A 15,268-nucleotide genomic window follows, 5' to 3' on the forward strand; every position below is an offset into this window, starting at 1 on the left:
GGCATATTGCACTGCATAAATGCTATAAACAAAAAGGACAATTTGGGCATAAGAAAGAACTCTGAATATGACTGCTAAATAAAAAATTTAGGGGAAAAGGTTGAAGTAATCTTTCAGAAAATAGAGCAGAAAGACAAAAAGATGGAAAATAAAAGAGAAAATAAAAGAATTAGAAGATAAATCCAGAAGGTTCAATATCTAACCAGGAGGTGTTCTAAAGACTATTGGCGGGGGGGAGGGGGGAGGAATTATCAAAGAAAGAAAGAACATTAAATTTCTTAGAACTGAAGGACATGATTTTCTAAATTGAAAGAGTCCCAGCACAAAGAATGGGGGAAAAGCTCCATTCTAAGGCACATTATTATGAAGTTTCAGGAAACTAGAAATAAAGAAAGAATATCCTAACAACTTCAGAAGGGAAAAACAGGTCAAATACAAAAGATCAATAAACTTTCACATCGAACTTTGCAACAGCAATAATGGAAACGTGAAGATAATGGCATAGTGCCTAAAAGTTTTGAAGGGAATATTATTGTCAAACTATCCATGCCCAGTCAAACTATTAATCAAGTAAAATAAGGACATTTTTGGACAGATGAGCCCTCAAAAAATATATTTCCCATGCAGTCTTCTCAAGAAGATAGTAGAAATTGTGCTCTATCAGAACAGGGAGAAGAGTTATGCTTCTCGTAGGGCAAACTAAGCTCTGCCCTAGCTGACTCTCCTGCTGATGGGCAGCTGTAAACTCTGCACAAAGTACAGAAACAGGTTACCTGAAAGCACTGGAAAGTGAACAGAAGCAGGCAGATTCTAGAAGAAGCTGACACTTGGGAGAAGTGTTATTCATTTTTCCAGCTTTTTCAGACTAAAGACAATAAAATCAGTACTGCTCAGGGCAACTAAAATTCCAACAGAAAACCTACAGTCCTTATGGCATGAAGAACTAGAGGAGAGTTGCAGGTAATCACACAGCTGGAAAATCGGGGAATTCCAGAAAAAGTGTTTCCAAATTCCCAAAAGATATTAATCTGGAAAATTCCTGAAATCCTAATTCTGTATTTATCACAATACTTTATGTGTTCTCAAATAATGTGCCCATAATAATAAACAGTGAACCATTTTTCTATTATAGGATTATACTAAAAGTTTCAGCAGTTTTCTGTCCAAAAAACTCCATAATAATAATAAATTCATGGCTTATCACTAGTATAAGTCAATATACTATGACAAGATTATGTATTTCAGTAACATGTTAGAATGATCTCTACCTGATAAAGACTTATGATAGTAGAAAACACTAGAAGGAAACATTAACACAAAATAAATGCTAAATAAAATTATTTTAAAATTTAAATACATCAGAAGTTTAATATGTGTAAGTCACCATTTTTAACGTTTTCATTTTTATTATTTCTTAAAGGTTTTTAAAACACGAAGTATTAATTACCGAATCTGATAGTCCTGACCTTTGCTGGTTAACAAATATTCCAGACATAGGAAAGTGTCTTTCATTTTGCACTGACATTGATCAAATCAATGACAGTGTGTCCTAAATCATTTTCAAATTGGATATTAGGGTACATATTGCTTCATATAAACTCATTTCCTTTATTAGCAAGTGTCTGGCTTTGTTTACTCAATATTATGTGAGATTCATCCATGTATGTAGAAGTAGTTTATTTATTTTTGTTTCTGTACAGTAATATCCTATTGCATGAAAATACCACAGTTTATTATCATTCTACTGTTGATGAGTGTATTAGTCTGCTAGGGCTGCCACAAATGAATAGCACAAACTGGTGGCTTAAACAACAAAAATTTATTTTATCACAGTTCTGGAGGCTGGAAGTCTTAAGATCAAGGTGTCGGCAGGTTTGATTTCTTTTGAGATTTATCTCCTTGGCTTGCAGGTAGCCATCTTATTGCTGTGTCCTCACATGGTCTTTCCTCTGGTGTCTCTTCCTCTTCTTATAAGGACACCAGTCCTATGAGATTAGGGTTCCACCCATATGACCCCATTTAATTAATTACCTCCTTAAAGGCCCTATCCCCAAATACAGTCCCACTGGGGGTTGGGGCTTCACCTATGAATTTTGGGGGAACACAATTCAGTCCCTAACGATGAACATTTGTGTAGTTTATAGTTTGGGGCCACTGTGAATAGTTCTACTGTGAACATTCTAGTACATGCCTTTTGGTAAACTCATGTATACATGTTTGCTGGGTATATAACTAGGAGTAGAATTGCTATTCATAGGGTATATCTACATTCAGCTTAGTAGATACTGCCAAGCAGTTTTCCAAAGGAGTTGTAGCAATTTACTCTCTCACTTGCAGTGTACAAGAAATTCTACTTGTTCCACATCCTTGCCAATACTCTGTATTTTCCATCTCTTCCATTTTAGTGATTATGGTGAAGGCATGATAAATAATTTTAATCTAAGTTGCTGCAAATCATTTTTGGAAATGGAATAAAAATACAATCAATGCAAGTTAATCCAGAAGCATTTTCTTGGTAAAATGTCACTATGATATACATGAAAATTTGTAAATCTATTCTTAAAAACACCTAAGATCTCTGGACTTCTTTAAGTAGGAAATTTCAAGAATGCAACTTTATTGTAAAAATTTCAGCCAGAGAAAATGCCTTTAACTTCAAAATGGGGCTGGTGGTGGTGGTGGTGATTCACTTATAATGGAGAAAAACTAGAGTGACAGCAGTGAGTCTGCAACTCCAGGGCTCTCTTGTCAGTTTTCCAGTGAAACTATTCAAAAAGACAGCAGCATTACCTTACACTAAAAATCTATACCCAGAAATACAACCGTGTCTGTGAAACTCTAAAAAGGGATGAGGGTCAGCTAGTTTCAAAAAAAAAAAATCAAGTTTGGAACATACAACCCAAGGTTGGCAACAGGTATATTCAGAAAACGAATGTACAAAAACCACACAAGGATATAGATTATACAAAAATACAGTGATTAAAGTTATCACATTATAATTATAAACATAACTGAAAATTATAAACATACTTGAAAAATATTTCAGCCTAACCAATAAAACTGAGGGGGGATAAAGCCTGGTAGTCAAAGGCAGTTGCATGGAAAAGCTACAGCCTAAAGAGGGCACTAAATTAAACATGATTTTTTTAATGTAAAAGGGGAGATAAATTCAGAGTTTTCTTCTGGGGCTACAAGAATATCATGTCCCATGGATGGAAGAACATGTTCTGCTTAGCTTTGTGTAGTTCAATTTTAACCACAGAGCCATATCTTAAGGAAGAGTGCCTTGAGTAGCATCAAAATGATCAGGAAAAAATACAGGAATTAAGCTTAGATGCTTTGAATTGTATCCCCTTTTCTCTCATGAGGGGAGACAGAAACATAAGCTCCTACAAGTGAGTAGGGATAAAGAATTTAAGGGGCTTTAATTCTGGGTAACTGCCCCACCAGTTGGATGCTATGTAGAGCAGATAAGATGCAAAATAAAAAACAAATAGCATATATTAACGCATGTATGTGGAATCTGAAAAAACTGGTATAGACGATCTTATTTACAAAGCAGAAAAAGAGACAGAGACGTAGAAACAAACGTATGGATACCAAGGGGACCGGTATCCATGAATACCGGATGATGAATTGGGAGACTGGGATTGACATATAAACACTATTGATACTATGTATAAAATAGATAACTAAAGAGAACATACTGCATAGCACAGGGAACTCTACTCAATGCTCTGTGGTGACCTAAGTGAGAAGGAAATCCAAAAAAGAGGGGATATATGTATACGTATAGCTGATTCACCTTGCAGTACAGTAGAAACTAACACAACATTGTAAAGCAACTATACTCCAATAAAAATTAAAAAAAAAAAGAAAATAATCTGCTCACAGATAATCAAAAGGTGACCATGGTAAGAGAATTAAAAGTCATTCTGAAGAAGAAGCAGAATCACTCTTTTCAAATGCTTTTTGTTGGGGGGCAGAGTGTGAGGGGCCCAAGCAGAGCACAGACTCTTTTTCCTTTGTTCTAAATGCTCTGGGTAAAATCCACCCATTTCATTGCTTCTGTCACCTTTTGTTAAGCTCAGAAACTGCACTGGAGGGGCAAGTTTCCATTTTCTGTTGAGTAGAACTACTCTGTCTTTAAGTCAGAAAAGCCCTGGAATCGACCACTGTTTCGTTGCCAGGAAATTTGGCATAGGAATCCTGGAGTACAGTACCCTGGATTAAAAGCCTGACTGCTTCGGAAGTATAAGAATCATGATTTATTATTCCATAATAAATTAGTAAACGGAGAGGAAAGTAATCAGTCATTTCAATTTTGAGAAAATTTCTATAGCTGAAATAAGGCATTCAACATAAGACTTACACTCAAGAAATAGAATATGTCAAAAAAGACCTTATTGTTGCTGAATCATTTGAAATTCTCTACAAAAATTCCAAAACAAGTGGAGGTTTCTAGAAGAGGGTCACACATGAATTTAAATGGAAATTAATTTCTTCAAGAACCTCCTACTTCATTAGGATTGACTCAGAGGAACAGAATGCTACCCACACTCTACCCCTTTATCCCCTTTTATAAATCAACAGCTTGTTAAGGTATCAACAAGTAGAATAGGGTTGGCTTTCCTTGGTCCCTCTCTCTCCATGTTCTCTATTCCAGAGAGCCAAAGTTGATTCAACGAGGGAGAAATTTCCCCTTCCTCTTAGAGTTCTTGTGCCAAACTTCCCTGGCAGTGAGCCTTCTCACTCTACTGATTCCTTCTGCATTCATGCTGTACAGCTCTTTGTGCTCATACCAAACATAATCTGGGGCTGGAGGCAGGTCTAAGATTAAGTTGGTTTATACTCGCCTTAATATAAAACGGACTTGGTTGCATTTCAAATACTGTAGGTTTGTTTTACATAACAGAACCAGTTGTTAGGATGGATTTTGTCCTAGTATTTATCTTCTTCTCAATCACTCAAAGGCTTAATTGACTGTTCAGAGATCCATTTCAGTCTCTAAATTTCCCACCCTTCTCAATCACCTGGAGAGTAACTTAACTGGTTCCATTAATCTTGACCTATGCATAATGCAGCAAGCGGGATCTAGCACCTTTAGCTCTCAAATTCCAGACCTTAATCACCTCCCCCTTTCTCAGCCCCAAACTCTACATAAAATTTCTACTAAATCTATATATTGCATTCCCCCCAAATAAATCAGTGGTGTAACATGTAAAATTGCAACTTGGTAGATCTAAAAATAATTATTTTTCATAAAATTTCAGAAAGGCTACAATGATTAAATATTTTAAACAACAACAATAAAAATGAAGAAGAAGCTGGAGAGTAAGAATCTCTAACTCCTCTTTAGGTGAAGAAGATAGTCACATCCACCTCAGAAAGAGAGGCCAGGGAGTTTTAATAGGTATAAAAAAGGTACACAGCAAAACTAACTAAAGATATAGGACTTCTGCTGGATCAGCTTTACTTATGTTGAAGATTTTTAGTTATAAATGTGATATATTTGAAGATGAAATAACAAGACAAGAATTCTAAGGAAATTTAGCAACTTTCTATGTATAAGTATATATATTATCTACTCATGTACATGTTGTATATATAGCTTATTTATACTTTACTAGATGAGTACAGTCATATAATTGAATACTTTGTCAATGTGCTTAGCTGGAAATGGTGAGCCAGCTCTATTCTGGTTCTGTCTGGCCTGCTGGAAAACAAACACTGTAACATGCTATTGTCAAATTACAGTTCAATAAAGGAATAGAAGATAAAAGGTGTGCTGAGCTGACTGATGGAAACTGATACCAAAATATATACAAGATGGACTTCTTTCGCTGCTTTCCCACTTTTTAGGTGGTGTTTCAAATAGTTTCAAATCCTTGAAATTAATTTTTAATTCAGCAGTCCTTGTGTTAATATAAGATTAATTAATATTTAAATGTACATCTAAATTATGTCAAATAGGATAATTTTGTGATTTTTAAGACACATAATAAATGGCCTACCTGACTATGCCCTATAGTACATAAAGCAGAAAACTCTTACAGTTGTATTTTACTAATATACAGTTGTAAGACTGCAATGTCAAAGAGCCTTACTCATTGATAAAATATCAACAGGAGCTCTTATGACAAAGATACTACTGTGTATCTACTTTTGAGAATCAACTATATTTTCCCACCATAGAGACCTTTTCCCTACTGGTGGTCTTAGGGTAAAGTTTCATTACTATTACTGATATTTTAATTATCAAAATATATAGCAACATGCATTGCTTCATTTTGAATTTGAGACAACATTTCAGTTTGAATGAAACTTTATACTTCTCATAGAGATAAAAGTTCTTCACTAAAAAATGACAAAAAATATAAGGGAAAACAATCATTAAAAGGATGAAAATATTACACTAAAAATATTCACTTAATGTAAAAGAAATCAGTAAAGGAAGAACAGAGAAACAAGAAAGTCATGAAACATAAAGAAAATGAAAAATAAAAGAGCAGATGTAAATCCAATTATATCAATAATAACATAATTTGTGAATGAATTAAACAATTTAATCAAAAGGCAGAGATTGGTAGACTGGATAAAAAAGCTAGTTCCAACTATATGCTATCTACAGGAGATAGCTTTAGGTTCAAAGATACAAATAGGTTGAAAGTAAAAGGATGAAAAAAAGATACATCATGAGAAAAGCAACCACTACTAATATCAGACAAAACAGACTTTAAAACAACAACAAAAATGTGATTAGAGACTAAAAGGAATATTTTATAATGATAAAAGTATTAATCCATCAGGATGATATAACAATTACAAACATATATGTGCCTAGAAACAGAGCCCTCAAAATTCATGAAGCAAAAACTGACATAACTTAAGGGAGAAACAGACAATGCAACAGTAATAGTTGGAGACTCCAATATCCAACTTTCAATAATGGATAGAACAACTAGGGAGAAGATCAACAGGAAATAATAAGACTTGAACTACACTATACACAAATTAGACTAACAGACATCTATATAAACACTCCACTCAATAACCACAGAATATACATTTTCTCAACTGCACATGGAACATTCTCAAAGAAAGATCATATCCTAGGCCATAAAACAGGCCTAAATAAATTAAAAAGAATTGAAATTATACAAAGAATGTTCTCTAATCACAGGAGAGTGAAATTAGAAATTGGTGACAGACAGTTATTTGGGAAATTCACAAATATGTGGAAATTAAACAGCACACTCCTAAATAACCAACGGGTCAAAAAAAGAAATCTAAAGGAAAATTAGAAAATACTTTGAGACAATGAAAATGAAGACATAATATACCAAAACTCATGAGATGCAGCAAAAGTAGTGCTTATAGGGAAATTTATAGTTATAAATGCCTACATTAAAAGAGAAGAAAAGTCTCAAACCAACAACCTAACTTCTATCATAAGACCGTGAACAAAGATAAAATTAACCTAAAACAAGTGGAAGGAAGGAAATAATAAGGATTAGAGTGGAAATTCATGAAATAAAGAATAGAAAAATAATACAGCAAATCAATAAAACCAAAAGTTAGTTCTTTGAAAAACTGAATAAAATGGACAAACATTTAGCTAAATGGACTAAGAAAAACAGAGAAAACTAAAATTACTAAAATCAGGGATGAAAGAGAGGACATTACTACCAACCTTATAGAAATAAAAAGAATTATAAGGGAATACTATTAACAACTGTGTACCAACAAATCAGATAACTTGGATAAAATGGGCAAATTCCTAGAAGGACGCAAACCACTGAAGCCAACTCAAGAAAAAAGATAAAATCTGAACAGAAGAGGAGGGATCTCTTCAAAACTCATTCTATGAGGCCAGTATTACCTTGATAGCAAAATCAGACAAAGACACCACCAAAAAGAAAACTACTGACAAATATCTCTCATGAGTATAAACACAAAAATCCTCAACAAAATGCTAGCAAACTGAGTCCAGCAATATATAAAAAGTATTATACACCACAACCAAGAGAGATTTATCCCAAAAATGCAAGACTGATTTAAAATCCAAAAATCAATAAATAAAATACACCATATCAATCAATAGGATAATGGACAAAAACCACATGATCATCTCAATAGAAACAGAAAATGCATTTGACAAAATCCAACACCCTTTCATGATAAAAACACTCAAAAACTAGGAATAGAAGGGAATGTCCTTAATCTAATAAAGGGCATCTAAGAAAAACCCAGAGCTAACATCATAATTAATGGTGAACGACTGAAGTCTTTCCCCCAAGCTCAGGAATAAGTCAAGGATGTCCACTCTCTATGATAGAATATACCACTTCTATTCAACATTTCACTGAAGGTTCTAGACAGGAAATTTAGGCAAGAAAAATAAATAAAAGGCTTTCAGATTGAAAAGGGAGAAGTAAACTATCTCTATTTCCAGATGATATGATCTTATATTTAGAAAATCCTAAGAAATCTACTAGAAACTATTAGAACTAATAAACAAGTTTAGCAAGGTTTCAGGTTTTGAGATCAATACACAAAAATCGATTACAATCACCATTGTAAAGCAATTATACTCCAATAAAGATGTTTTAAAAAAAATCAATTACATTGCTATACAGTAGCAATGAACAAACCAAAAAGGAAATTAGGAAAACAATTCAATTTACACTAGTTTAAAACAGAATAAAATGTTTATGAATAAATTTAACAAAAGAATTGCAAATTTTATACACTGAAAACTATATAACATTGTTGAAAGGAATTAAAGAAGACCAAAATAAATGGAAAGACAGCTGTTATGAGTTGAATTGTGTCCTCCAAAAAGATGTTAAAGTACTAGCTCCCAATACCTGTGAATGGGACCTTATTTTGAAATAGGGTCTTTGCAAATGTAATTAAGCTTAGATGAAGTCATACTGGATTAGAGTTGTCCCTAACATGATAACTGGTGTCCTTATATGAAGAGGAAATTTAGAAACACACACACATACACACACACACACACACACACACACAAGGAAAATAGCATATGAAGCTAAAGGCAGAGACTAGAGCAATGCACCTACAAGCCAAAGAACTCCACCAGAAGCATGGAGCAGATTGTCCATACTGCCCAGAAAGAACCAAACTGCCAACACTTTGATTTCAGACTTCTAGCCTCCAGAATGAGAGAATAAATTTCTGCTTTCTAAGATATCAGTTAGCAGTACTTTGTATGGCAGCCCTAGAAAACGAATAAAACATTACATGTTCATGGATCTGAAGACTTCATATTGTAGTCCCCAATGTGATTTACAAATTCAACACAATCCCCATCAAAACTCCAGATGGCTTCTTTGTAGAACTTGACAAGCTGATCCTAAAATTCATACGGAAATTCAAAGGACCCAGAATAGCCAAAACAATCTTGAACACACAACAAAACAAAGCTGGAGGACTCACACTTCCTAATTTCAAAACTTAGAACAAACTTATGGCAGTCAAGACAGTGTGGTATTGACATAAAGTTAGACAAATAGATCAATGGAATATAATAATTGAGAGACCAGAAATAACCCTTTACATTTACAGTCAGTTGATTTTCAAAAAGGGGGTCAATACAATTCAGTAAGGCAAGAATAGTCTTTTCAACAAATAGTGCTGAGGCAGCTAGATATCCACATGCAAAAGAAAGAAGATAGACCACTACCTCACACCACATATAAAAATAACTTTAAATTAACCAAATACCTAAATATAAGAGCTAAAACTATAAAACTCTTAGAAGAAAACATAGGCATAAATCATTGTGACCTTGGATTAGGCAACAGTTTCTCAAATGTGACACCAAAAGCATAAGCAACAAAAGAAAAAATAAATTGGACCTCATTAAAATTTAAAAGTTTTGTGCTTCAAAGGACACCATCAACAAAATAAAAAAAAAAAAAGAATGTGAGAATATTTTTGCAAATCATGTATCTGACATGGAACTTGTATCTAGAATACATAAAGAACACTTAAAATTCAACAATAAAAAGACAAATGACCCAATTTAAAAATAGGCAAAGTATGTAAAAGAATGAAATTAGAACATTTTCTTATGTCATACATAAAAATAAACTCAAAATGGATTAAAGACCTAAATGTAAGACCAGAAACCATAAAACTCCTAGAAGAAAACTAGGCCAAACACACTTTGACATAAATCTTGTCAATATGTTTTGGATCTGTCCTCTAAAGCAAAGGAAATAAAAGTAAACAAATGGGATCTATTTAGATTTAAAAGCTTTTCCACAGCAAAGGAAACTATCGACAAAATGAAAAGAAATCAATAAAATATAAAACATAAAGCAACAGAGAGAATAAAACAAAGCTGTTTCTTTGAGAAGATGAATAGAACTAATAAAACTCTCGCTAGCATAATCTGGAAAAAAAATAGAGAAATTTGTACCTTTTTTAAAAAAAACTTTTTATTGTGGAAAATTTCACACATATATACATGTAAAGACAACAGTATAATAAACCTGATGTAACAATCACCCACTCAATAGATGGCCAATCTTGCTTCAACTATACCTCCCCCTAATTCTCCCACCCTGGCTTATTTTAAAGCACATCCCATACACTGTATTATTTTATCTGTAAATATTTTAGTTTTTGACTATGCTTATGACTAAGTAGATAAACCTATATGTTCCATGTCATGATGCTAAGAATAAAATTTAATCTGTAAATGTCAAAAATGTCCCCAACAGTCTTCTTCCCTTCCCCAGACTTAAGAATTAACCAGATCAACAGTCTGAACCTCATGAAACTAGTTTCTCTAATTACCAGAGGCAGAAATCCTGTTCCCCACCCTCTGAGGAACAGACTTCGGGAAGGCCTAGTCTGGTCTTGTTGAAGAATGGGAAACTGACCTTTCGTTCACACTGATTGACAGTGAACATTCAGGCATGTCCTGGGGTTTGTACCTGGTAATTGTACCCAGTAAGCAGGCAGGCACATAGCCAGAGTCTCTCTAAACCACTCACCCAAGAATGATAAACATGACCTGTTGGGATCCTCGTCCTGATCAGGTGCTATATGTCAGCTTCACAGGCCAGCAAAACTTAAACTTCCAATGAGAATATGCTATGCTGTCTTCTGTTTTACTCAACTGTCTCCATATGGATACGTTTCTGTGTCTTTTGCTGCCAAATAAATTTCACATTGTTTACCTGTATGGTATCTTCTCTTCAATACCATCATGGCTCCACTGTGACACCATGCACTAGTGTCAGAAGTAGGACTGATATGAATGGAGAAGACTCTAAAAGACACATGAGAGAATTCAGGGAACTGAAGGGAAAGTATAGCAGGCCCATGTTTGGCATCAGTCCATAAAAACTTTGGTGTAGGTGACCAGAGATCGACTGTTTCAATGGGGTTATGCACACAGCCTAACCTATGCAGGGACCCTGGGCAGCCTAGTCCATGGAACTGAAACAAATCACAGTCTAAAAGGAAGGGGGGACTTCCTTGGTGGCAGAGTGGTTAAGAATCCGCCTGCCTATGCAGGGAACATGGGTTTGAGCCCTGGTCCAGGAAGATCCCACATGCCGTGGAGCAACTAAGCCCGCGTGCCACAACTACTGAAGCCTGCGCGCCTAGAGCCCGTGCTCCACAACGAGAGAAGCCACCGCAATGAGAAGCCCACACACTGCAACGAAGAGTAGCCCCCGCTCGCCACAACTAGAGAAAGCCCATGGGCAGCAACGAAGACCCAGCACAGCCATACATACACACACACATACATACATACATAAAAATTTTAAAAATAAAAGGAAGGGAGCCAGACTTAACAATTTTCAAGTTGCTTCTACTGGCAGGTGTTTCAGAGGTTCTTCAGTGGGAACTGAAATAGGAAATGACTGGGCTGGTACTCTGGTGAGAAAAACTAAGACTGAAACTGCAGATTCCAATGTCTGGGGCAGAAACACCTGGAATGGTAATGATGGGGGATGAGGAGAAGGTCCCAAGATGCCCTAGAGACTCTGCTGAACCTGAAGGTGGCAACGTTCCAGGCAGAAGACAGATCTCTGTCAAAGTTTTAGGGATGAGAAGATATGACAAACAAGCTAAGAAATGTTTTAAATTTTCATCAATGGTTGTTCCAGTTGGGGGCAGGGTAGTATGTGTAGGGAACATCACAAGCAAAAAACAAGAAATTTTTAATTGTGGGGAAGTAAGTTGTAACATGCATGAGTTCCAGTCTTTGTTTTCATAGACCTTTCTTCTAAAACACAGCTGTACCTTGAAGCTGTGTGTTTTTAGCGAGCAAACTTTTTTTTTTTAAATGGTGTTCAAAGATACATTCTTAGAAGTAATTTCCTATTTGGAATAGATGTTTCCCAAGTGGAAAATTAAGAGTACTTGAGACATGAAGTTTCCATTAGTAAAAGAAATTCCTTAAAACTGTTCAAAAGATGGATGAAGGGCTTCCCTGGTGGCGCAGTGGTTGAGAGTCCGCCTGCCGATGCAGGGGACACGGGTTCGTGCCCCGGTCCGGGAAGATCCCACATGCCGCGGAGCAGCTGGGCCCGTGAGCCATGGCTGCTGAGCCTGCGCGTCCGGAGCCTGTGCTCCACAACGGGAGAGGCCGCAACAGTGAGAGGCCCGCGTACAGCAAAAAAAAAAAAAAAAAAAAAAGATGGATGAATACATGTACTATGTTAGCCAGGTAAGAAAATGTGACTATTTGGTCTCTGTCTGAAAAGTTGTAACATATATTTTTCATCATTTCAGTATGATCCATAGTCCCCATATACATGGAATTGAAATGGTCTTGAGACAATTTAATTGAGGGATTAAATAACTGAATAACCCATTCAGATATAATTTTGTTGAAGTGGTGGATGACTTTGGTGGATAGGAGCCAAATGAAATAAAGGGAGAAAGTCTGGCTTCTTTAAGGTTAAAAGTCTGATAAATGTCCCCTGTGAGGAGAGACAGTTATCCCTGGGTCTCTCACTCACCCACATTCTTGCCAAGTATGCCAAGAATGCAAGGCCCTAACCATTTCTTAAAGTGTATTTGCAACGAGAAACCTTAAGGGATGAGGCAACATCTCCCTTGGGAAAAAAGCAGTCTTGCTTACTTCTGACTATAAATTGGTACATTCCCCAAACTCAGAGTTCCTCTCCTGTAACACAACTCACTGCCTATGCAGGCATCCATCTGCGCCCTCAGCAAAACTCCTCTTCCCTTCCCTAACGGGACTCTGGAGCAAGGAGGGAACTGACTCAACATGCTATCTGTGCCTAGAGTAATAAAATCCTTTGTCTCTGACGCAGGTTTCTTGTGTCTTCTGCCAGCATTCATGAAATAATACAGGCAAAGCTATTACTTCATAAGTAGGGTAAAATCAAATCCAAGGCCCAACACCTCCCTCTACCCCTTTTGGTTCAGTTTAAAATATTCCACTGAGGCCATGGCTTCTATGTTGGGGGTAGGGTGTTTGTATGTGAGTATGGTGGAGATATGGTGCTTGAATAGGAAACCTCTCCTCAACTTCCTTCCTTCCTTCTTTTTAGTAGAAAAAAAGAACCTGCACTGCTCAGCTCCTGAATGAAAAAGGAAAAGAGAGAGTGAGGGTGAGTCCAAGGTGACCTGACTTCCTCTTTCCAGGAAAACATAACCCTTCACAGAATTTACAGCAAAATGGTCTGGGGCAGCATCCCATGGACCCCTCGGCAGTGGTGTTTCCTGTCAGAAAAGAGATGCTCATTGTTGCATATATAAAATGATAACCTCTAATGTCACCAGCCCCATAGTGGAGAGCTAATCTGAAGCAGTTAAATTCTCTGGAAGGCATGGGATGGGGCCTCCTTTGGCAAACACCAGGTAATTCAAAATAAATTACTGGTCCAAGTCTCCGTCCAAATGCAAACAAGAAGCCCAGTGTTTGGTTGACCTGTATGGATTTTGGCAAACCATAGTCCACTCATGGGGAATCTTACTGAGCCCAATCCGCCAAGAAACCAGTAAGAAAATGACTTTGTGCTCACCTCTGAGGAGATCAGTTACCACAGAACGAAAAACTGGAGAACCATGGGATGTTTTAATCTATGCAGAAGTTTGGATTTTTGCACTCAAGCTCTGTGGCTTACAACAAGCTAAATTTAAATTCTCTTTTGAGTTAGTTTTATGTGAGATTAAAAACTTCTTGGGATGAGCCAAAAGCAACTGGAACTTATTTATAAAGGTACTCTAGGATTTCTAAATTTAATGTGATATAAAACTACAACTGAAATAGATTACATACAAACATACAATGGCTTGTATGAATTAGTTCTTGTGTAACTCAGACAATATTATGAACTATAGAAATTGTTCCATGCTAAATTTTGGAGCAGTTTTTTAAATCTCTGGTAATTCTTGATATTATATGAATTATGTTTTGGGACATTTTAGATTGGCTTTTGGAAAGTTAGACTAATAAAATACTGAATTAATGACTATTTCTATTTAATTAAATATCATATATGGGATTCTGCATATATGAAATTCTGAGATAATGCGTGATGTTCCCCTAGAGGGAAGCTAGAATTTTGCTTTTCTTTTTTTTAGTTGGGGTGCCAGTGAGATTGACAAAGGGAGTAGTCAAGACTTGTATATTCAGGAGCCAATTCCAGATGTTTAGGCAGAGGGTAATAAAGAGAAATACATGCTTTAATCGGGCAATATATAGCATGGCACATTAAAATCTGTTATAGAGGGGAAAGTAATGTTTTCCTATAGGAACAAGATAAAACGAAACCTAATTAAATCAGAAATGTTAACATGACTCAAGGAACTTTTCTTTTACTCTTTCATGAAAGAAGTTCTACCCAAGGGCTCATGTGAAACAATACAAATGACATCCCTAGCATCCCATCTGGGTATCTAATACTATTTTCCCACTTCTGAGATGACTTTAATTCCTAATTCTCCTCAGGCACACGTATCTGCTTTCCCTCTGAGGTGTGCCCCCAGGCTCTATATTCTTGATTATCAGACTATGATAAAGCTCTTTTGATGTTAAATTCATAAATAAATCTACTTTCCTAGGACTGCCCTGGTGGCAAAGTGGTTAAGAATCTGCTTGCAATGCAGGGGACACGGGTTTCAGCCCTGGTCCAGGAAGATCCCACGTGCCGCGGAGCAACTAAGCCCGTGCACCACAACTACTGAGCCTGAGCTCTAGAACCTGCGAGCCACAACTACTGAAGCCCGCGTGCCGCAACAACTG

General features: G+C 36.2%; 1 protein-coding gene across 5 annotated transcripts in view; it reads right to left on the bottom strand.

The window, feature by feature from the left end:
- The window catches only part of AFG1L (AFG1 like ATPase), a 194,383-nt gene that overhangs the window by 48,265 nt on the left and 130,850 nt on the right, over positions 1–15,268 (bottom strand). The window contains exon 9 of one of the 5 annotated variants that reach the window (XM_027089070.1): positions 11,217–11,308. The exons of the other annotated variants lie outside the window; for them this stretch is intronic. Coding sequence (XP_026944871.1) covers positions 11,217–11,308 — 92 coding nt within the window. The remainder of the gene's footprint in view (positions 1–11,216; positions 11,309–15,268) is intronic. 5 annotated transcript variants of the gene reach the window in all.

The sequence above is a fragment of the Aethalodelphis obliquidens genome, unplaced genomic scaffold (genome assembly GCF_003676395.1).
Source record: "Aethalodelphis obliquidens isolate GAN/ISIS:26980383/991018 unplaced genomic scaffold, ASM367639v1 scaffold3, whole genome shotgun sequence".
In the NCBI taxonomy this organism is placed as follows: domain Eukaryota; kingdom Metazoa; phylum Chordata; class Mammalia; order Artiodactyla; family Delphinidae; genus Aethalodelphis; species Aethalodelphis obliquidens.